The following is a 24405-nucleotide window of genomic DNA, read 5'->3' as shown; positions in this document are numbered from 1 at the left end:
GAAGTGGGACCCACATGCCCTTTCAGAAAAAAAAAATTGAGAGCACATTGAAGCCTCCTCACCTCGTATGTTCTAAAGTACATGATGAAAGGAACCAGGATTACCAAAGTGAACTCTCAGAATGTAAGTTCTGTCTTCACATGGCTTTGGCATAGGAAGCCTGAAAATATGAACAGTTTCCCAGGGACACAGCCTAAAGCAGAGGCCAACAAATTTCCCTAAAGGCCAGAGGACAGATATTTTAGGTACGCAGATCATGTGGATGCTCTCAACTCAACCCCTCCATGCCAGGCAGTACCCCAAGGCAATGGACCACATGTAAGGGAATGGTGGGCGGGTCTGTGTTACAATAATACTATATGCAATCAAGCAACAAGGAGGGTGGCCTTGGCTTTGTTGAGTTGCTTTGCCAGCCACAGCTCTGGAATAAAGAAGTTCTCCTGCGTCATTCCAGGGAAGAAATTAAGTGTGCCCTCTGCTGTTCCAGTCAGTAGTGAAATGATACAGGAAGAGACTTCATCAGCAATTGCAGTCAGATGATGGTACAGGAAGGGTCTTCATCCACATGTGCAATGAGATGATGGTACGGGAAGGGTCTTCATCCACATCGGCAGTGATATGATGGTACAGGAAGGGTCTTCATCCAAAACTGCAGTGAGATGATGGTACAGGAAGGGTCTTCATCCACATCCACAGTGAAATGATGGTAGAGGAAGGGCCTTCAACCACATCTACAGTGAGATGATGGTACAGGAAGGGTCTTCATCCACATCTGCAGTGAGATGATGGCACAGGAAGGGTCTTCATCCACATCTGCAGTGAGATGATGGCACAGGAAGGGTCTTCATCCACATCCGCAGTGAGATGATGGCACAGGAAGGGTCTTCATCCACATCCGCAGTGAGATGATGGCACAGGAAGGGTCTTCATCCACATCTGCAGTGAGATGATGGCACAGGAAGGGTCTTCATCCACATCTGCAGTGAGATGATGGTACAGGAAGGGTCTTCATCCACATCTGCAGTGAGATGATGGTACAGGGAGGGTCTTCATCCACATCCGCAGTGAGATGATGGCACAGGAAGGGTCTTCATCCACATCCGCAGTGAGATGATGGCACAGGAAGGGTCTTCATCCACATCCGCAGTGAGATGATGGCACAGGAAGGGTCTTCATCCACATCCGCAGTGAGATGATGGCACAGGAAGGGTCTTCATCCACATCCGCAGTGAGATGATGGCACAGGAAGGGTCTTCATCCACATCCGCAGTGAGATGATGGCACAGGAAGGGTCTTCATCCAAAACTGCAGTGAGATGATGGTACAGGAAGGGTCTTCATCCACATCTGCAGTGAGATGATGGTACAGGGAGGGTCTTCATCCACATCCGCAGTGAGATGATGGTACAGGAAGGGTCTTCATCCACATCCACAGTGAGATGATGGTACAGGAAGGGTCTTCATCCACATCTTCAGTGAGATGATGGCACAGGAAGGGTCTTCATCCACATCTTCAGTGAGATGATGGCACAGGAAGGGTCTCATCAGTCCCTGCCAAGTGTCATCTGTTGCCACTAATGCCAAAGGGACTCTCCAGAGGAATTCGTGCGTGTAAAGACATTCAGGAAGGCATTATCATGCACAACCTGTTTTATAGCATCCTCACACCAGACATGAAGGGCAAAAGCAGGAGATAGAGTACTTCATGCTTGCCTCCACTAGAGCCTGGAACCGCCCACACAGAGGCGTAGTGGTGAAATCCAGTGACAGATGTCAGAGAGCTTGGGAAGATACTCCTATCTTGTGGGCATTACTTTGCAGAGGTGTTTGTCCACCTGAGGCTGTTGCAAAGAAATGATGGTAGTATCCTGACATCTTCCCATTGTCATAGCCCCCACAATCTTCCTTTTCAATTTGTTAGAGGCACACATGATGCCCCACTGCCACATTGTCACTAGGTGTTTCTTGGTACATGGGACGTGTTTTGATTTCCACTCAGCTTTCTCCTGACATAGGTGAGTGCTTAAGGATAGGGAATATATATATATATATATATATATATATATATATATATATATATATATACACACACACACACATATAGGCATACTACATGTACACACACACACACACACACACACACACATATATATATATATGAAAATTGAATGTATGGCATATGGAGACACCTTAAGCCCTAAGCATGGCCTGTGATGTATCACCTATGGTAACTGGTTCATAACTTGGTCTAGTGGAACAGTCCATGATGTGGTCCTGAACACATAGATCTCATTAAATGAAGGAAGTCAGATTAGGAGAATGGTGGAGAAGAAGCACAGTTTCATTGTGATGTGTGTGGGGGCGTCCAGGTGAAATGCAGCCGACTCCAGGGAAGGCAAGCACCGCAGAGTATGCATTTCTCCTGCAGCTGTGTCTGGAGCTGTCTTGCTCTGTTAAAGCCAAAGAGGCAGTGGCGTTCCCTGCCCCTTCTCTAAGAGCTGTGATCACACCGAGAGGGTCTTCAGAGGCTGGAGAAGGCACCTTGCTGCCCTCCTTGTCCTTGCATGACGTGGCCATTTATAGACTAGCGGTGACCTCCATGGTCCAGACTGCTCCCTTGCATAGAGTGACCCCAGTAGGAAGGGCCATTTGACCTGTCCCGAAGTCCAAGGGCAGACCTTGTAAGTTCATAAACATCACCACCTCATTCTGCTTGTGCGCTGGCTGCCTTGTAACTGACGGCAGAAACCTTGTCTCTCACTATGATGGAATAAAACATAGGTAATGTCCCCCAGGATCTCCTGGTGACATCAGCACGCCAAACAGGCTCTCCTCTGCTGTCACCCAGAGGCCAGAGCACTGGCACCATGTCTGACAAAAGGGCAGCTTCCTCCACAATCTCCCAGCACTCTTGTCTTCCCCTTCCCTCTTTTCAAATTAAGTGGGGTTGCCACTGGTGCGGTGTCGTTCGCGCTGTGGGACGGCAGGGCTGTTGTAGGAATGCCATTGTATTTTGCCACATGGTCCACTCGCCACTTCAGAACACACAAATGGTTGGTGTCTGCAAACACCAGTGACATTTAGCCTCGTTTATGTTCCTTTCCTCTTGCTGCATACTTTTTTGGCTTCAGAAAGATACTGTGTGCATCAACAATGCCTCTGAAGCAGGAGTAAAGTCTGGTGGCGTTTATTTTGGTAGTTACATCCATATTCTTCTTGGATTGCACGAAACCTCTTGCCTGGGATCCAGCTTCCTAGGCAGGAGAGAGGAGCCAAATGCTTTGGTTCCAAATCTGTGCAGTTTCCCCTCTGGTCATGAGTTAAGAGTGGGCGGGAGGGGAGGGAGTTGAGGAGCATGCTGTCAGCATCCCTCCCTTCAAGCAAGCTCACACTCCACCAGCCACCATCCGAACACTGTGGCCGCGTCGGGGTGTGACAAGCGGGCACACGCAGGGCGCCGGAGTTCCCGCTTTGGCCTCGGCCTCGGCCTCCTGAGGCTGCCGAAGTGGAGTGGTGGGTACAAATGACAGCCATCGAGATTCAGGCCACATGTCAGCTGCAGAAGGAATCAGGTGGTTTCTTTCTTAATTTTCAGATGCTGTACGCAAAGCCCAGGTTTCAAATAAGTAGCAATTATCTCCTGTTACTTAGTGCTGATCAGCAGCACCTCGGTCTAATTGCCAGCCTGCTCTAATCACATACACTATTCTTGCTTTTGCCAGAGAAGGAAAGACCAAATTTTATAAATATTGCTTTATTGTCATTATTCCATTAAACAATTAGGGGCTACGGCCCTGCCCTTGCTTTCAAACGCCTTTTGCCCAAATGGTTTCTGGATTGTTTAATGAATCTACACGTTCTCTTTCAGGTAAGTGACACCCCTGTCCTAGTCGGTCTATCTGGACTTCCCCTTGTCTGTCCGTGCTCCTTGGTGCTTATCTGCGCTTGTTAACCATGCAAAGTCGAGAGAAGAAGGTACATACTTATGTGTGTTGAATAAGTCATTGCTACTGGCCCAGGCATGGGTGTGTACACTGCACACCCACCTATATTGTGTGCAGCAGAGAATCAGGAAGGCTGGAAGCATTGCCCCAGAAACCCCCATGTAGTCACAGATTGCAAAACTTAGTAACTCTGAGTGGGAAAGAAAGTCCCTCAAAGTCATAAATACCAAGTGACAAAAACTGGTGGGTGACAGGTTTCTTGACCTGTGAAGACCTGGCTGGGAGATGGGGGTGTGCTCTCCCAATTCCCTGCACTGACAGAGCCCGTAGGCCCCCACCCCCTTTGATAGTCTGGTCGGCATTTACCGCCTGTGTCTGAATGTCATGTATCTTGTAACACTTAGAACTCAGAAAAGTGCAGTAATTATCTCCCCCCCTTAGTATTTAAGCAGAAATATTACTAGCGTAATATTGTGTCAGGTCGTCGTCGTATTAACCAGGAACAGGTGACAGTAAAATTCCAGTGACCAGAGCGGCACTTTGACACTCACAACTTTTAAAAATGGTGACGGAGGCAAAATGTGTAAACTTGTACCGGGTTATCGTGTGCTTTGGAATAGAGTATTGTTGAAGTCATTAGAAGATATATTAAGGTGTTCCTGGTAATGAAGGCATGTAAGTTATCATAACTGTAGCTTTCTGAATAAGTGTCAAACTATATCTTTAAGTGTGCTGTATGCTGAGTTACAAGTTAGGTCATTTATGAATGGAATGTAAAACAATACTAAAAAAAAATGCTTCTATAAGTTATCTTGGTATTGCTAATAAAAAGAAAAGCTGTGAAACATTAGTGCAGTTCGAGTCATTATGTTAATGCATTCCACATCCCCCCTCCCCCCCCCACACCCCTGGCATGCTCTTCTCCATTTGGAACCTCAGCAGGACACTTAAGGCCTGTCTGTTGCATTTTTTTCATCCATCTTCAGGTGGGCCTTGGAACAGAGAACAATCCAGACAAACATACCAGAGGAAGGGGGCTCCCTGGTTTGTGTGGGATGACACTGGGCGCTTAGGACCACACGCACATGCCCATCTTTCTGTACAGGTGACACACGTTGGCATCTGGACTCTGGGACCACTCACAAGACCTGTGGATAAGGGAGACTTGGACAAAGAACCCACAGTCTCCAAACCCAGTCCCAGAAGCTGAAAAGGCCCTTACATCCAGCCCCCGCCAACAAACCATTCCTTCCATCTTGTAAAAGGCATTTTATTTCATTTGATTTTATTCAGGTAGGGTCTCTCTCTAGCCCACGTTGACCTGGAATTCACTATGTAGTCTCAGGGTGGCCTCTAGCTCATGGAGATTCTCCTACCTCTGCCTCCTAAGTGCTGGGGCGTGCGCCACCATGCCCAGCCTAAAGGGCAATTTTTAAAAATTATTTATTTATTTATTTATTTGAGAGCAACAGACACAGAGAGAAAGACAGATAGAGGGAGAGAGAGAGAATGGGCGCGCCAGGGCTTCCAGCCTCTGCAAATGAACTCCAGACGCATGTGCCCCCTTGTGCATCTGGCTAACGTGGGACCTGGGGAACCGAGCCTCGAACCGGGGTCCTTAGGCTTCACAGGCAAGCGCTTAACCGCTAAGCCATCTCTCCAGCCCCTAAAAGGCAATTTTTAATGGAACACCATGGACATGTTTTGGTCAATGGCTATGTTTGTTCTAACAGGCTTATTGACTATTCTTCTCTCACCTTGGTCCTTAATGGGGGGATTGGAAGAGGAGTTTGCTATTTATTTATTTATATTTTTAGAGAAAGAGAGAATTGGCATGTCAGGGCCTCAGCCACTGAAGAAACCGAACTCCAGATGCTTTCGCCACCTAGTGGGCATGTGCAACATTGCGCTCACCTCACCTTTGTACATCTGGCTTATGTGAGATCTGGAGGGCTGAACATGGGTTCCTAGGCTTTGCAGGCAAGTGCCATAACCATTAAGCCATCTCTCAAGCCCTTTATTTATTTATATATTCATTTATTTATTTTAGAGCTTGCTTTTTATTTGCATTTCCTGAACTGGACATCCATGGGCTCTTGGGTTCTGCTGTTTCAAATTTCCTGACCTGAGACTATGTTGCACACTTCCATGCTCAGCATTATGCCCTGTGTGACTGGCCCTATGGAGGCAAAAGCTTAGTATCTGAAGCCCCAAATGTGTTAACCTCCCAAACAAAATTAAGTGCCCCAAAGAGAGTGGACCTCCAGAAATGTCCACTGAAAGAACTTTGCCCTCAGTGACAGGGCAAAGGCATCAGCTCTACCAGCTGAAACATTCACTCCAGTGTTTCTCATGAAAACAAAAAAAGTTCATTTTCCTGACCCAAAAGAAAGACCCAACATTATATTGTCTCTTAAGTGGGAGAAGAGATGGAAAACGAGAGACCACATGTCTGGAAAGATGTGACAAGAGCCCCAAATGGAAAAGACAGATCTTGAAGGTTTCCAACCCTTCCAGAGTTCAATGCCCTGGATTAACAGATTCCCCACAGGTGGCACTGAAATGTCTCACAGAAGCGAAGGAAAAGACCCTCACCTTTGGGCCCTGGGTCCCTGGGTCTGCCCGGCCATGTCCAAGTCATGCCAGCTCTACCAGGATGCAGGTTGGGCTTGCGTCAAAAGGTGGTCCCAGAAGGGTCATATCTTCATTCCTGATTGGCACCTTAGCCTGAGGCGCTCCCTAGAGGGAAGTGTGGTACAAGAAGGGAGGGCGCTTCATTTAAGCCTTCCACTGAGGTGCCTCAACGTGTGTTGAGCACATTGTCCCTGGTCACCTGTCACTTCCGTCACAGCACACGCTCCCCTGAAGCTTTGCTGACATGTTGTACCTGCTAGTTTGGTCACTGTGGCGAGGACGGGGCGCTGAGGGGTTGAGGTGCAGCCGGGGTTGGGGGGACAGGCCTTGGGAACGGGAAGTGGGAAGTGGGGAGGAGAGAGTGTTAGAACGGCCGATGCTGACAGCCGGGAAGGCTCCCTGGAGCCACATATCCAGTCATCTGCTATTCCCTCTTCCCTCTACCCGGGGCTCAGGGCCCCTGACAAGGGACTGCAAGCTGGAAGGCTGGGTTGCGTTCCCTCTCTAAAGTGGGGGGGTATTTCCTCAGTAGCTCCCCCGTGGTAGCTGCTCAAGCTGAGAAGAGGCCTTTGTGGATTCTCATTCTCCCATTTTCATGAACCCAGTCCCAGCCTCCCCCACCTCTCATTTTGGGACACCCCCCTCATAATGTTCCCTCGGCAAGGCTGACTTCCTCCTCCGCATTCCCGCCTCTGGGTGGCAACTCCCTTCTCACCAGTGCAATGCTTGGGGAATACCCTATGTGATAAAGGCAAGGGAGCTGGGTGGATCCGGACTTTGCAAGGAGGAGACAACTTTATTTCATGGGGCTCTGCACAGGGGCTGGCAGTTCTGATTCTGGCTGACCCTGCTCTTCTCCCTTCCCTCCCCAAACTCCCATTGAATCCCACATGAGGTGATAACAAGCCCTACCCGTTTGGATTCACAGTGGGGGGCAAACTCAAGACCTTCAGCTGGATCCATCCTTGGCCTTCTAACCTAGACCCTTCCCAGCATGGACAGGTCTCTGCCCTGTGCTTGATAAGAGATGCCCAAGGACACACACTTATGGAACACAATTACAAGGTGTCTGTGACTTAAAGCGATAGAGGCCAAGGAAGATCACTGCAGAAAGTCTTCAAATTCATGTCCTCCTGTCACACCAAATTGGAAGTATTTTCTTTTGAAATGTTGATTCTCTTAGTGAGAGGGGGAGAACATAAATTTGGGGACAGATTAGTGCCTATATGTAGTCACTTTGTTCTCAAAAGAAACTTTACAGGGATTAAATTGCATTGCTAAACACACTGGGGCCCATTGGCAATGGTGTCCCTGCATGAGCAAAGTCTGCCCCTTGAAGGAACAAATCCCATTCCCAGGGTCAAAGTTAGAGAACTCTGTGCAGCTCTTTCATTAGCAAACTTACCCACCTGGGCACCCCAATGTTGGCTGGTTTCATGAGGAGTCTGTCTTTCACACTCTCCATGGAGCACTCCAGACACACCCATTTAATGGTAACCTGCTCACAAGGTTAAGTTTTGGTTTTTTTTGAACTTCTCTTGTTGTCAAATTAACATAATATGTCCTCAATTCTCCACATAAAAGGAGAAAGGTAACCAACCAGGGAAGGTAAATTTGCAATTAATTTGCCAAATTATTGCTCTTTTTACATGATAGACAAGTTGCCTTTCTGGTTTGAGTCCAGCAGTTGATGATTGATACATCCGGGGAGATGGGCTGGAGGTGATCACAGGACAGGCCACTTTTGGGGGTGTCCTGCACCTGAGAAAGTGCTGGAGGTAGATGTTTGGATGGAAGTGCGGTAACCCCCTGCGGGTGAGTGATTAAGAGGGCCACGCTAATGGTAAGACCTTTCTTGACAAGGAAAGGGGTCTTTATCTCCTCAATCTCGGAAGACACCCTGAGGGACATGGTTACCCCAAAGGGTCACCTCAAAGCAGATCCTTAGGTAGGCACCAGTAGGCAGAAGGGTGATATGGGAGGCAACTGCAGGAATCATGACCTCGAGAGAGGATGGGGAAGGAGAGGGGGAGGGTGGGAGGCCAGGGCAGGAGTTTTCACAAGAGGGCTGCTGCAGGGGCACTGGGCTCCGCTGAAGAAGGTTTCAGTCCTACCGGAGCCAAGGATGGAAGCAAACACATGCAGGCCACAGCTTCCCATGGGAAGTGGGAATTGCTGATATTATATGTTAAGAAATACACAGCCTTTCTGGCTGGAGGAATGGCTTACAAAGCCGAAGGAGCCAGGTTCAATTTCCTAAGACCCACGTTAGCCAGATGCACAAGGGGACACATGCATCTGCAGTTTGTTTGCAGTGGCTGGAGGCCCTGGAGTGCCAATTCTCTCTCTCTCTCTTTCCCTCTTTCTCTATCAAATAAATAAAAATAAAATATTAAAAAAAATAAAAAGAAACACATAGCCTTTCAACTCAGGCCGACTCATGAAGGGAAGGAAGGATAGTAACACTGTCTGAGGTCATAGGACCAGGCATCTGGAAGCAGCCAGGCTCCAAGGGGCTGACACAACTCACTTCTTCCTTGGGCTCCATGTCTCTAGGAGACAGGCAGTCTGGATGTCTCTGAGACCCTCCTTGGCCTCCAACTCTATAACCTTCATGACCTCTATAGCCTTGACTTTCAGGTAACCTTAGCCTATTGGTTCTAGACCCCTCATGAGCACCCCTCTCTAGAACGCCCCTCCACTCCCAGGAGAGGGAAACCACATTGGCATTACCACAAGTCTGTGAGTACACAAGATTTCTGCTCAGACAAGTCCATTCACTGTTGCTGACCACAGTGGGTGGCAGTGCTGAGGGACGTTTATTAAATCATAAAATCATTGAAGAGTTTCTTTTTTTTTAATATTTTCTTTTCGGGGTAGGGTCTCACTCTAGTTCAGGCTGCCCTGGAATTCACTATGTAGTCTCAGGGTGGCCTCAAACTCATGGCGATCCTCCTACCTCTGCCTCCCGAGTGCTGGGATCAAAGGCGTGCGCCACTGCGCCCAGCTGAAGAGTTTCTCTTTTAATAAAACTGGATTTCCAGCTTCAGGAACGTGCAAGAAAAAGCTGGTTATTTACCATGCTTTTCATTTTTAACTTCTTGTGTTCAGCGCTAAGCTTGAGAATTTTTTTTTTTTTAAATGGCAATCCAAGGTTCTTAAGCAATTTACAGATATCAGTCTGTGAATTCACTGTGTTCCTCTTGGGTATTATATGCCCATCCCTGCCACTTCCACCAAACACAGACCTCACAGAACACAAAGCAAGGGCTAAGGCACCTAGGCCATCTAATTTGCACATGTGCAGCACAGAGATAGGTCCATCCATTGCTTTCCCTCCCTAGAACCTTTCCGTTCTTTCCATTTTCCCAGAGTTCCACTGGCCACTCAAAGCCACTTTTTTTTAAATTTTTTTATTTTTATTTTTTTGGGTTTTCAAGGTAGGGTCTCAGTCTGGTCCAGGCTGACCCAGAATTAACTATGTAGTCTCAGTGTGGCCTTGAACTCATGGCGATCCTCCAACCTCTGCCTCCTGAGTGCTGGGATTAAAGGCATGTGCCACCAAGCCTGGCTCAAAGCCACTTTTTAAAATATTTTATTTATTTATTTATGAGAGAGAAAGAGACAGAGAGAGAGAGAGAGAGAATGGGCATGTCAGGGCCTCCAGCCACTGCATACGAACTCCAGACACATGTGTCCACTTGTGCATCTGGCTTATGTGAGTCCTGGGGAATCAAACCCGGGTCCTTAGGCTTCACAGGCCAATGCCGTGATCTCTAAGCAACTTCTCCAGTCCCCTCAAAGCCACTTTTGCCTAGCATCTGGTTCCAAGTTTGGAATAGTATATGCCATCCTAAGTGTGAATTCAGAACCTTTTCTTCATGTTTTACATTGCATGTCTTGGCACAGTCACCTCTCTTTCTTTCTCCTCCCTCTCTCTTCGGAGGTGGGGTCTCGCTCTAGACCAGGCTGAACTGGAATTTACTCTGAAGTCTCAGACTGGCCTTGAACTCACAGCAATCTTTCTACCTCAGCCTCCTGAGTACTGGGATTAAAGGCGTGTGCCACCATACCCAGGAGGGGAGGGGTAAGGGAGAGAAAGAATAGGCACACCAGGGCTTCTAGCCACTGCAAATGAACTGCAGACAAATGTGTCACTTTGAGCATCTGACTTTACATGGGTTCGGGGGAATGGAACTCAGATCATTATGCTTTACGGGCAAGCGCCTTCACTGCAGAGCCATCTCTCCAGCCCACAGCCACCTCTGGACTCCACCGCCTGTGTGCTATCATCCACCAACTGGGAAATTGAGTCACCCTTAAGAAAAGAAAACAATTCTGAATAAGTTAGAGGCTGAGAACTCACCTTCATCACCATTATTTTAGGACATCTATTGCCAAGCAAACTCATGGCAGAGGTACCATGGAAACCAAGACCCTGCTGGGAACCTGTCAGGGGACCGTGAATCTAGGTGGGCTATTGGGAAGCAGGGGGGCTCTCCTGTTATGGCGACTGTCCTTGCCACTTGAGGGCTGTGCTTGTACACCCAGCAAGGATCCCAGGACCTGGACTGAGGTCTGAAGACCGAGGGTGAGGTGAGGAGCAGCAGCGCAAGGACCCCATGAGCCCATGCCTGCTCACGCAGACTCGTCCCCCTTGACTTTAACTCGGCTGCGTTCCTGCTTCTGAATGACACGCAGTCTAGGGACAACGGCACAAGTTATATTTAGTGGCCAACACTTGGGACAGGGTTATTGGACCAGCAGATTGTCCTGACATTGAAACTTCAGGCCTGAAGTATTTGTCCTTTCTAAGCCATACCCAAGACCATTGCCTACTTTTAAGCCACAAGTGCAATTTTCTCTAGACTTCCGGGGCTTAATGCCCTTGCCCAGATTAAACTCCTGGATTCCCACGAGGCTCGCGTGGCTTTGCGCAGGGACTGGGTGTGCTGACCGCGCCACTCCTGTGAGACGCGGGAGGGAGCGAGGGCTTGTGGGTGGGGCTGGGGGTGATGGGCACTTTGGGGTGGGAAGAGGGACTGGCTGGAGAGGCTTCTCTAGGCCTGATGATCCCAAGAGAGTGTAAGAGCAGTCTGAGCCCTAGAGGTGTCGAAAGACCTAGAAAGGCGCCATTCCTGCTGAGTCTGGCCCAGTGCTAGGAGCTGGGGAGAAAAGCAAGAGCCATAGAGAAACCTGGGAACCCATAGTAAAGGGGACCAGACAAGGAGAAAGATGGGCCTCGAAGCACAGGAAGGGGACCCCAGAGGAGAATGAGGAGGAAGGCAAGAAAAAGCAGAAGGAAAAGAAAGGCAAGAGAGGAAGAGAGAGGGAAAGGGCAGAGAAGGAGGAAGGTGAGAGAGAGAGTGAAGGGGGAAGTGAGAGGGAGAATAAAGGGAAAGGGAAGAAGGGAGAAGAGAGAGAGAGAGAGAGAGAGAGAGAGAGAGAGAGAGAGAGAGAGAAAGGAGGGAACCCAGCAGGAGAGGTTGAGTCAATTCCGTCAAGGCCAGGAGCAGAGAGCGACCTTGCAGAATCCTGGACTCCTGGTGGTGGCGAGTGTCTGTGGTCTGATACCTGACAGGGCCAGGGAGGGGTGCTCAGCCTTTCCTGGTGGAGATACTGGGAGATGGGAGGTCAGGTGAGGTTCCCCAGTGCACAGCACCTGGTGGCCCAGGCTCGCAGCCCCAGCTGCGCCCTCACCCCTCTCTGCTCCCTAGCAGCTAGTTTCAAGAGGAAATGCTGCAACTTAATCAGAATTATTTACAAGATAATGGTCCATTGTTTGCACTAAGACAGATGTTGTCTGTGGGAACTTTGTGTTTTATGCTTTCTCCCAGCTCTGCCTTCGCGGGTGCAGATGGGATCCAAGTAATGTGAGTTATTATTCCAGGACTGGAAATTTGGAGGCTCCTTCTCTGCAGCCTGGGCTGCTCCCTCAGCGAGGCAGCAGAGCTGGGCTGGCATCGGAGTGAGCAGGAGACTGTGCGCAGGGTCGGGCCGGGGGTGTGATTAAGGTCCTGTTTCCTTGAGGGGCGGGTCAGTGCAATCGCCTTGTCCAGGACAGGAAGGACTTGCTCTGATTAAGATGTACTTGCCATGTGTTGACTTGAGAGGTCACCACTGACATCTCGAATGAGGGTGGCCATCTGGTCCTGCTTTGCCAAAGGGAAGAGAAGCCCCTCTCAGGCGGGGGCTGTGGAGCCTCCTCTCTGCCTTCCACTGGCAGAGGGTCTTCCAGGGTCACCTGGGGAGGGGACCCTGCTTTGCTAGGCCTGTGAAGCTCACCTTCCTGCTTTAAGTACAGTTGACCAAAATGAACACATGCCCCACGGAACAAGCCAGGGAGGAAACTCAGCCATCAGGAAGGAGGATGAGAGGGCCTGGGAGATGCAATAGACACAAGGCTCACATTGTCCTCCACGGCAGGTGCACGCACCTCCAGCCCCCCAGCACTGGCCCATCTTGTTATGTGGCCCTTAGAGTCAGCTGGCCTTTTTGCAGTCCTGTTACATAACCAGCCTCATTTCATCAGATGTCAGAACCGGTCACATTTTGTAGCTCAGTGCTGGACTTGCAGGCATGTGCTGCCATGTCTGGATCTACTCTTCTAATGAAGTACCTTTGTAATAGTCGGGGGGGGGGGGGGGCGAGAACAAACACACAAGTCCAAGTAATATCACATCACAGTCATGGTTGGCTGTGTGGGTATAAAATGGCACTGGAAAAAAAAAAAATCAGATCTCTGGCAATGGAGTGGCCTGACATTTGGACAGTCCAGAGGGAAACAACCAATTGTTCCCAATGCTTACTGTCCCCAGACCCTACGTGCCTGGGAGAAGTTACCCAGGAAGCACTTCCAGCTCGAGGATCTTGTTTCATTTAAAACCCAGCCATACCAGAGTCTCACAGCCTTGAGAAGATGGAAAGCGGTCATTCCCTCCAGTGACCTTCGCATTCAAGGGGCAGTTCTGCTAACTGGAGTAGTTGGGTCTGATCATCGGCATTATCCTGCTGACCTGCCGAGTTTATTGTCACAATTGGCCATGTGAAAGTAAACTGTAATGGACAGGAATCAACTCTGTGTCAACTGAGTGGCCTGGCATTTGGACAGCCCATTTTTGTGATAATAGTTAACATATATACATATTATGAAACCAGGTGGGGTGGCAGAGGCCTATAATCCCACCCAGCCCTTGGGAAACTGAGGTAGGAGGACCAAGAGTTTAAGGCCAAACTGGGCTACATATCAAGACTCAAAAAATTTTTTAAAAAGGGTGGGGTGGGGGACTGGAGATGTAGTTCAATGGTTAAGGCGCTTGCCTGCAATGTCTAACAACCCGTATTCAATTCCCCAGTACCTACATAAGGCCAGATGCACACATGCTACATGCATCTGGAGTTTGGTTGCAGTGGCTGGAGACCCTGGCACACCCATTCTCTGTCTCTCTCAAATAAATAAATAAATAAAATATGTTTAAATAAAAGGCAAATGAAGTCATAAAAGGCAAAATGAAGTTGTATTCTCAGTCTTGTGCAGATGAGAGTGGAAATGACGTCATCTCCACTCGTTCTCATCACAGCTCCCAGGGAGGTGAAATGTCACTCCTCTCGTGTTACTCACAGGCATGTGAGGCGGGAGCTCCGAGGGGCGCTTTGCCTCACCAAGTGTCACCAGCAAGTCCGGGAAGAAGCTGAGGGTCAAAGCCAGACAGCCGTGACCCTGCACCCCACGCAGTTGCCTCACCATGATCCCAAGTAAACCGACCTACCAACCAATCAATAACAATGGCCCATTCCTGCCAACCATGACCCACAAGAGGAGACAATTCCAAGCAGCAATTCCAGTCCCAAAAAAGATGTAGGAATTTCTATTCAGGCACTGGCAGGGGATCTGTGAGTGTGGGAAGGGGGGCGGGGATGTCAGGTATGCACCTAGTGATCCGCTGGGTTTGCAGGACTCCAGTGGCCTCGCCTCACCATATGTGACAAGACACATTAATGACCTCAAAGTTCCTCTCCCTTCATAGCCTTAAGTCAATTATTCTGTATTTATTCAGTCATTTCTCAGCTTGCTTGCTTGCTTCCTTCCTTCCTTCCTTCCTTCCTTCCTTCCTTCCTTCCTTCCTTCCTTCCTTTCTTTCTTTCTTTCTTTATGTATTTATTTATTTATTTGTTTATTTTTTATCTGGGGGGGTTCGAGGTAGGGTCTCACTCTAGCCCAGGCTGACTTGGACGTCACTATGTATTCTCAGGGTGGCCTCAAACTCACGGCGATCCTCCTACCTCTGCCTCCCAAGTTGCTGGGATTAAAGGTGTGGGCCACCACGCCCAGCCAGCTTTAAAAAGAAGGGAAGAAAGGAAGGGCAATAAAGAAAAGAAAGGAAGAAGGAAAAGGAAGAGAAAGGAAGAAAGAAAGAAAGAGAGAGAGAGAGAGAGAGAGAGAGAGAGAGAGAGAGAGAGAGAGGGAAAGAACGAACCTATCATACTTCCCTCTCAGGAGCAACAGAGCCTCAGGAAAACCTGACCTCTCCCTGTGCAATCCTCCCCACCTCCCACCCATGGCCCCGGTCTGGGGAGTGAAGAGCGGGTGGCCTGCGGCACCAGCAAGCCCTCCTGGCAGAGGTGCTGCCCGCCCAGCCCCCAAGGGTGACAGCAGCAGGTCAAACTGTGATCATGTTTATCAACCTCAGTCTCAGGCTGCCAGCCTCTGCCCCAAACCCAGCGTCACTGGAGAACTTGGATTACATCTTTTAAGGTCCCACAGAGCCACTTCACATGTACCCAATTACCTCTGTCAGGCAGGGGAAGGAGGTCCCCCTCGGTGGGTGGGAATCCAGAGGTCGGTGGCTGGGATCTCAGGCCTTTGAGCCCATTTGTCCCTTACAGCCAGACCTTTTCTGTTAAAACTGTTGAAATTACAAACCAGTAATAAAAGGATCATATGTGTTTCCCACCGAACAGGTTCTTTAGGGCTATTATGATAATTAAAAACATATGGTGCTGCACTAGTCAGAGGGAAACTGCAGATGTACAAATTAGGTATTATAGAAGGGTTTTCTGCTTTTGCCCTTTTAAAAACGTCAAGCAGGAGAAGTTTAAGGAGATAAAATGGCAATTGTGCAGACAGTAGGTAGCGTTTTGCTCTTAGAATCATTAAATATATAAACCCTTGTTTTTAGACTTAATAGGAATAAACAGCTCCTGATAGGGGAAGAGAGGAGAAAGGCACTAAAGGAGGGGAGTTTCTGGGGGAAATGCCGTTTTCCACCTTGGGAGATCTTGGATACCGTGAAATCGTTTGCATTTTTATGACGTTGTTCCACACAAAGAGGATTATATTTATTAAATATTGAATTACATTACAATGGAATTGATGGGAGGAAAGATGAGGACTTCTTTACGTTAAACTTTTTACTTGTTAAAAGGCAGAGATGCAAGTATTGAGTATTCTAGAAAGCATCATTTGTTTTAATTTAAAATATGCAATTGATTTTGAGAAAGTGATGAATATTGCTAATAAAAAAGATGGGGAGGGTTTTCACAGCTCCTTCTCAGTGGCTTTCCGATGTGGGTGTTGGGGGCAGGTCAAGTTCTTCCGAGATCTTGGTCTGGAAAGGCGTTCAACCTGGCTGGTTACATTCAGCCACGCTCAGGGGCGGCCAAGACAACTGGCCTTCAGTTCAGTCCCAATGCACTGGGGCCCGGCTCAGCAGCCAAGCACACGGGACCTCAGCACTGCGTATCTGCTGTGGGAAAGCAGCAGGGCCTCTCTGAAACCTGTGCCCTGTCTGTACCTCAAGATCTCGCCTCTTACTCTTTAGGAACACATTTCCAGCTCCCCTCCTCCCCAAGAGAGCTCACCCAGATCTGGGATGCCACCACCTCATTCTGCACCCCTTCCCAGATGAAAATCTTTGGTGGTTACATAAGGAAATCAAGAAGGAGGCGAAATGTCCAATTGCCAGCATACAAGGCGTTGGGCACTTCCTCAGAAGCCCCGCCGCTGAGCACTCACATACCCAGAGTCTTGGAGCCCCTGGTATGCAATTACTGAAATTAAAATAATAAAAATAATGAGGAATAAGGACAAAATTTGCTCAGCACTTTTTAGTTTTTTATTTACTATTTTTAATTCATTTTTTCAATACTAGGGCTTTTTGCATGCTAGGCAAATCCTCAAAGGCTAGGCTATATCACAGCCCTTTTGTACATTTTATTTTCAGACGAGGACTCCATAAGTCGCACAGGCTGACATTAACTTCACTCTGTAGCCCAGGCAGGTTCTGACCCTCTTTTATTTTTTAAATTTTTTTGTTCATTTTTATTTATTTATTTGAGTATGACAGAGAGAAAGAGACACACACAGAAAGAGAATGGGCACGCCAGGGCTTCCAGCCACTGCTAACGAACTCCAGATGCATGCACCCCCTTTTGCATCTGGCTAACGTGGGTCCTGAGCAAGCCTTGAACCGGGGTCCTTAGGCTTCACAGGCAAGCGCTTAACCGCTAAGCCATCTCTCCAGCCCAGGTTCTGACCCTCTTGATCCTCCTGTCTCAACCTACCTAGTAGCTGGAATTACAGGCCTGTATCACCAGATCCAATTGGCTCAATACATTTTTGTGTGGCGGTATCTGTTATGTTATTAACTTTTGAAGACTCTGGTGAGGTTGAAGACCCTGTAACCAGAAGGAACCCTTTCTCGGTCACTATTACCAAACTGGGGTCTGAGAGCTCCCTGGAAAATGGCCTGTGAGAGGGCCTCCTTGGCGCCGCCCTTGCTGAGATCTCCGGGCCATTGCTGTTTCCTATCCATGCCTTTCAGATGCCAGAAAGGGGCGAATGGGGTCTGTGGCCTCACCTACTCTACTGCTCTGCCTCTGGGTAAAGTGGGCTAGCTCACCTCCTCAGTTTGAGGCAAGGTCAAAAGGAAAGAGGGATTCTAGAACCTTCAGTCTGTGACAGGTGAAGAACTATGGAGGGTGATAGCTGGCAGTGGCTCCCAACATGGGTGGAGAGGGTTTTCTTCCCCAGGGAGCACTTGAAAGTGCCATTGGTGGTGCTCATAGCATGCAGTGGGTGAGGAACAGGAAGGCTTCTTCATTCCTAAAATGCACAGGATAGTCTTTCCAGCAAAGGGCTAGCCAGCCCCAAGTATCCTTAGCACCAAGGCTGGGAGATCCCTGGGCACAGGTTGGAGTACCAAGCCTGCCGGCAAAACTGCCACTTGGATAAACCGTGCCTGGCCCGAAGCAAGGTTTGACGTCGAGCTCTCACTGGGGCACGACTCCCCAACCCCCACCCTTCAAGCCATGTCTCCTTGAACACCAGGCCTTTGTGCAAAACTTTGCCTGAGATCCAGTGGGCTTGGAGGGAGAAACTTTTAGTAGAAGAACCAAGGGCATTCCTCAGCGCTCAGAGGGGCACAGGGGTACGGGGAGGTTGGCAGCCGCGCTGGCAGCCAGGAGCTTTTCTTCCTCCCTGAGTGATAGCAAGACTACGATGCTATTGTGCACGTAGGTATTACCACTTTAACTTTTACTGAGGTAAAATAACACCTTGTCACTCAGCGCAAGTACCAATCACAAAATGAATTAATTGTAATAACTGTTGTCAACAGAACAAAGGACTTGTTGCTTTTCTAAGCATATTTCAGCGTACTGAGAACTATATACAAACGTTCCCATTGGGCAGGCTGGCGGAAACTAGTCAGAACATAATTGTATCTGTCTATCTCTTCACTTTGTTTTTAAGGGCTAAGGAATCCAGTTAAAAACCTATATTTTAAACATATCAATAAATATACCCCTTTTGTGCTCATGATGTCTCTTCGAAAAAAAAAAATGGAGTCTTTAATAAATTGGCCATGAAAATAGCATTTGCCATTGAGGGTTCCAAGTAAGACCCAGCTGCAGAGGCTGCCCGCGGACTCCCAGTCATGGAGGGAATTATGCCCAATTACCCTCCCAGAAAACACCCTCTCATTTCTGGAAGTTATCAAAACACATCCTGCGGACAAGTGGTCAGCCGCCCCCCTGCTCCTCAAAGGCACAGAAGTGGGTCTCACACTGGGCCCACCGAGTGCCTAACTGCCTCCTCAGTGGCATGGGCCGTCTTGTTTATAGCCAGACTCTTTCGACTGCTGTATTTTCCTTTTTCAAAAAATTTCAGTTATAGCTTTTTCACATCTCAGCTCCTCTTCTCTCTTTAAGAGGCCCAGTAGGTACTTTTTTCCCCCTCTAAGGGAGAAAAGCACTCCCAGGAGTAGGAGAGGACAGGGAGGCTTGGGGGCTGGGTCTCTCAGGAGTCCTGCTCAAGCTGGATGCCCAGGCAGGTTATTCTGTGGAGGAGGTTCTAGAGGGTGGATGTAAGCACCGTGCTAGGGGTGACCTACCTGAGGGTCTGCCTGGAGCTTTCTGAGCACAAGGATTGTGAGAAGTTACATCCACATCCCACAGGCTAAAAGTCAAGACGGAAGCCCCACAAGGAAGGACAATCGGATACAGAGGGCATCTTGTATCTGTGCGTGGTGGGCAGCAGAGTACTGAAGACCTGGAGGGTGAGCGATGCCTCTCTTGGTTCCCCTGTCATCTCGTCGCCGTTGAATTCTGCTGCCGTCACTTCTCCCCTGTTCGGTTCTTCTGCATCCCCAGTGCCTTTTGGTCACCATGACTCCAGAATCTAGCTTCATCCCAAGTCCCAGGCCCATGCTTTGATAGAGATCAGACTCCCCACAGTCCCTCTGATGCCCCGTAGGCAGGCTATTTCAATGCCTGAGCTCACTAAAGCCCCCATTGCATCCTCCGGGGTGAAATCACAGAGATAGAGATGGAAGTACTCCAAGAGGTCATCTGTGCACGTAGATCAGGAGAGAACTTTCCCTTGGTCATGAACCAGACACAAGGATGAGGACTGTTTCCTCATGCCCAGGCTTTTCCCTGTGTCGTCATCATTCTGCCTTCTGGGGCAGACACTAGCCAGAATTTCTCTTCTTCCTTCTCTCCTTCTTACCCTTCCCTTCCCTTTCCTCTCCCTCTCCTTCTCCTCCTTCTTCCCCTCCTTCCCTCCTTTGCTCTCAGTGGGTCTACTTCCAAGTGAGGAAGACATTGTTATAATTTGTCCTGGCAGCTGTGGGATGACTATTTCCTGTAGATAGGCCACTTCTAAAGTGTAATAGACAGGCTTTTGGGGTCAATGCAACCCTGACTCAGGTGAGTAATACATTTGGGTTTGTTTGGTGGTGTCTGCTTCAAACCGGGTACCACTCAAAAATCAATGGTGCCAAGAAGAGCCCTTCTGCATTAGTTACTTAGCTCGTTGTGAGAAAATGCCCAACAGAAGCAACCTAGGAAGGACAGATTTATTGCAGTTTACGATCTGAGGACACAGTCCATCCTGGTGGGGAAGATGGGGGAGCAGGAGCGGGCAACAGCTCCTCACACTCTCCCATAGCTGGGAAGCAGAGAGAGAGGTGCAGCTGATGCTCAGCCCACTTTCTCCCTTTTATTCAATCCAGGACCCCAGCCCAAGAAATGGTTGGGGCTGGAGACATGGCTTAGCGGTTAAGCGCTTGCCTGTGAAGCCTAAGGACCCCGGTTCGAGGCTCGGTTCCCCAGGTCCCACGTTAGCCAGATGCGCAAGGGGGTGCACGTGTCTGGAGTTCGTTTGCAGTGGCTGGAGGCCCTGGCATGCCCATTCTCTCTCTCTCTCTCTCTCTCTCTCTCTCTCCCTTATTCTCTGTTCTCTGTCTGTCTGTTGCTCTCAAATAAATAAATAAAAATAAACCAAAAAAAAAAAAAAAAAAAAAGAAATGGTGCTAGAATTGGGCTCCTGATCTCAACAACCTGATCTAGAAGTACGCTCAGACAGACCCGGAGATCTCTCCCAGGTCATTCTGTATTCAAGCAAGTGTACAATTGAGACTAACCACCACATGCCTATCCCTTATCAGCTTGAAGTTTAAACATACCACTTTCTGGGTGGGAGAGATAGCTCAGCAGTTAAGGCGTTTGCCTACAAAGCAAAAGGACCTTGGTTCTATTCCCCAGGACTCATGTAAGCCAGATGTGCAAGGTGACACATGTGTCTGGAATTTGTTTACAGTGGCTAGAGGCCCTGATGGGCCCATTCTCTCTCTCTCTTCCTCTCTCTCTCTCTGTCCCTCGTTATCCCTCACCCTCTCAAATAAATAAAAATTTAAAAATATCATGTTCAAGCGATAACCCTGCCCCATGGGTTCATGGCATGTATTCAGTCCAACTTCAAACACCCCCAGTCTTTCACATCCCAACACTGTTCAAAAGTGTGTTTAGAATCTCTTTTGAGATTCAGACACTCTTTTAGCTATTGACCGTATCTCTTCAGCAACAGCTGCCTCTAGTACATCAAAAGGATAACTACGTACTTCCAACAGACAATGACAGAGTAAACATCCCCATTCCCAAAATGGAGACTAGGAGCACAATAAGGAAAGATGAGGTCAAAGCAAGATGGAAACCCAGCTGGGCAAAGACTGAACCCTAAAACTCAATTTCCATCATCTGGGACTTGTACTGGTATCATCTGGATTCCAACGGCCTTGGGTTGCCCCTTCCCTGCACATCTGCTTCCTGAAGCACACATAGACTCTGCCGTGAGCCAGCTCCACTCCATATGTGCATCCGTCCTCAGTAGATGTCCTGTGGTCCTGACATCTTCGATGTCCTGGGGTGTCTGCTCACACTTGGGCAGCATTTTCACAGTTTCATGAAGTGGCATCTCAGGTCCTTCCTTCAGGGGCTCTGACCCTGCAACACACTGTCTGGCTTCCGTGGCTTTCCGGAAGATGCCATGACCCCCTTCAAGCTTTTGTCTTTCGTGGCTATAAAACTAGTACCATGTGAATGCTGCCACAGTCTTACCGTTCGCTAAGGATGCAGCCTAACCCTTGCCAGCCACAGTTGCAAATTGCCTCGGTCCTTCTAGGCAGTCGTTTTTGAGCAGTGAACCCCTTCCTATCTTCCTGAGCGTTCTCAGACCAGGGTCTCTCTTTTCAAATGGATTCACAGCCTCACAAGTTAGATCTTTAGTGAACTGAATCTTACTCTAAGGGCACTTTTAATATTGTCTCAGTGAAGAGGGTAAGGGCACTAATCTCTTTGATGATTAGAGAGGCTTTTTTGTCTGCACTCACCTTGACTATAACTTTAAGTATTCTCGCACATCTTTGCTTGCTAGACATTACATTTTTCATACCCTCTTATCTTGTCTTGCTGTGGATCTGAATAAGAGTTGTGAGGAGTTAACTACGCCACAGCCTGAATGCTATTCTGTCTTAAAATTTTCCTCTGCCAAAGAAATTAGTCCACAGCTTTTTAAATTCAACTTCATCCAAGTTCTCTGGACATGGGCAGAATGCAGTCAGATTCTTTGACAGAATGTAGTGAGCATGGCCTCTAGCCAGACTCCCAGTAGAGTTCTTAGCGTCCCCTGGACAGGCCACCACTGTCCACACTTCTCTGTGCCTTCTGGTTTTCCAAATTCCCATCAGAATGGTCCACTACTGTAAGCTCAGTACTCTGTGGCTTTTCTAGCCCAGAACACCCAACTTTTCCACATCCCTTGCACAAAGCAGTTCCAAGGGCCTAAGGACCACATGGTCAGGGTTATCACAACAGTGGCCCTTCATCTTGATACAAAATTTCTGCATTAGTTTCTACTTTTCTTGTAGCTGTGACAAAGTGACCAACGAAACCAGCTAAAGAAAGGAAGGTTTTTCTCCTTCCCTCTGGCTCACAGTTGGAGGTCACAGCCCACAACGCTGAAGAAGCGACAGCAACTGAGGTGCCTAGACACATTGCGTCAGCAGTCAGAAAGCAGACAGGAACCATGGAGGTACTCAGAGAGCTTTCTCCTTTTTATTTAGTCCAGGACCCCAGCCCACGTGGATGGAGCCACCCACAATTAGAGTGGGGTCTTCTCACCCCAATTAATCTAATCTAAAACCTCCTACACATTGCAGGGAGGAGGGGATCCATGACTGTTGACCACACTAAGCCTCCAGGTTCCCTGAGAGCAGGATGCAAGGTGGTGACACGATTCAGGAAGGGTGGAGGAGGCGGAGAAAGGCTGAGAGGGCGTATCCTGGTGAATGCAGGGACAGTCTGAGGAGGCTGTTGGCCCTGATGGTCTCTAGTCTATGGCCTCAACCTCTACTCAGTCAGCTTTGTGCTGCAGAATGAAGGAAGTCCTGTCATCCTCCCCACACCTTTTTTGTCCATCGCATAGCAGTTGTTCCAGAAAGCTGAGCGATGATCACTAAGAAAGCAGCCGAGATCATGCCCCGTGGTGACTAAGTTCTGTGCGTGTAATGTTCATAAATAAGTGAATATTGCAAATTTGGCTCTAGATATGGATTACAAAGGCGGTGAAGACTAGAAAGGCTTGAGAGTAACGTGGCACGGTCAGGCACAGGGACCCTGAATGGGGTCTGGGGGTGAGGGCACGGGAGGAAGAACTGAACGACCACACAGCACTGAGCACACAGAGAGACTTGGGGGGCACCTCTCCAGGAGAGGAGACATCAAAGACAAAGACCATGGGACATGAAAAGAGTGGGCAGCAAGCACCTCTTGGATCACTGCACATGGGACTGGTCTTTGCCAAAACTTTCCAAGATACTGAGATTCTCAGTTGCTATATGTGGCCAACAGGGCCAGGACTTTTCCATCTCTCCAGATGGGTGCACTGGAGTTCCAGCAGGAAACTTTATTTTTAGTTAGTGACAGTGAGAGACGGAGCTCAGGTCTCTTGACTCCCGATACTGAGTGATTTTTTGGTGCCCTGTGATACCTGTGTCTTTTCTGGGACTTGGGCGGGGGTGGCTTCTCCTGAGTTCGACAGACTAGAGTGAGGGATCACTCGGTACAGGGGAGGCATGTCACTGAATCTGCACACTAGCCCCATTCTCAGGTAAGAAAAAAAAAAAAAACCCTCAGAAACTAAGAGACTTAGTCTCATGATCTTGGCAACCTGACATCATGGGAGATGCAGGCATTTCCCATTGTTCCCAAGATGAGGTCCTCACCTCTCCAAACCAAAGGTGCTCATGACAGAGTCAAATTTGTTTGTTTGGTTATTTTGTATCAGTTACTTGCTCTGCTGTGACCAGGTACCTGAAAGGAAGGAGCTTAAGGAAGGAAAGAATATATATAGGTGGAAAGGGCATAGCAGCAATGGGAAGAGGCTGGTTCGTCATATTGTATCCACATCCAGGAAGCACCCAGCCGTAAAACTTCCAGGCCCACCCCACAATGACACACACTTCTTCCTACAGCAAGATGTCATGTCCTGAAGGTTCCACAATCTTGCCAAACAGCACCACCAACTGAGGACCAAGTATTCAAACACAAGAGCCTATGGGGGACCTTTTAGATTCAAACCACATCACTGCACCTCCGACCCCACAGGCTCATAGCTGTCTCATGATGCAACTTGTATTCAGTTCTGACTCCAGAGATCTCCAAAGGATTTAACAATCTGAATGCTATTCAGAATTCCAAAGTCCCTTCTGAGATTCCCACAATCTCTTAACTGTGACTCTTGTGAAACCAAAAACACACCACATACTCCCAACGCATAATGACACTCAGCAAATACTCTCATTGCAAATAAGGAAGGACTGGGGGCATGGCAAAGAAAGATTCAACCAAAGCAAAACCAAAACCCAGTCAGGCAAACGCCAAACCCTAAAGTTCCATGTTTGGTGTTTGGGGCTCATGAAGGAATTATTCAGTCCTCAAAGGCTCTTGCAGACATTCCTGCGCATATCCACTACCTCTAGCACATATAG

The 24405-nt window shown here is 48.5% G+C and overlaps 1 protein-coding gene across 7 annotated transcripts in view; it reads left to right on the top strand.

The window, feature by feature from the left end:
- The window catches only part of Znf536 (zinc finger protein 536), a 531971-nt gene that overhangs the window by 351115 nt on the left and 156451 nt on the right, over positions 1 to 24405 (top strand). The window contains exon 7 of one of the 7 annotated variants that reach the window (XM_045154932.1): positions 3868 to 4793. The exons of the other annotated variants lie outside the window; for them this stretch is intronic. Within the exon in view, the coding sequence (XP_045010867.1) occupies positions 3868 to 3875 (8 nt within the window). The 3' untranslated portion in view covers positions 3876 to 4793. Of the gene's footprint in view, positions 1 to 3867; positions 4794 to 24405 lie in introns of those variants that run through there. 7 annotated transcript variants of the gene reach the window in all.

Source organism: Jaculus jaculus, chromosome 7 (assembly GCF_020740685.1).
Source record: "Jaculus jaculus isolate mJacJac1 chromosome 7, mJacJac1.mat.Y.cur, whole genome shotgun sequence".
NCBI classification, from domain to species: Eukaryota; Metazoa; Chordata; class Mammalia; order Rodentia; family Dipodidae; genus Jaculus; species Jaculus jaculus.
This window is presented reverse-complemented; position numbering and strand designations above follow the sequence as displayed.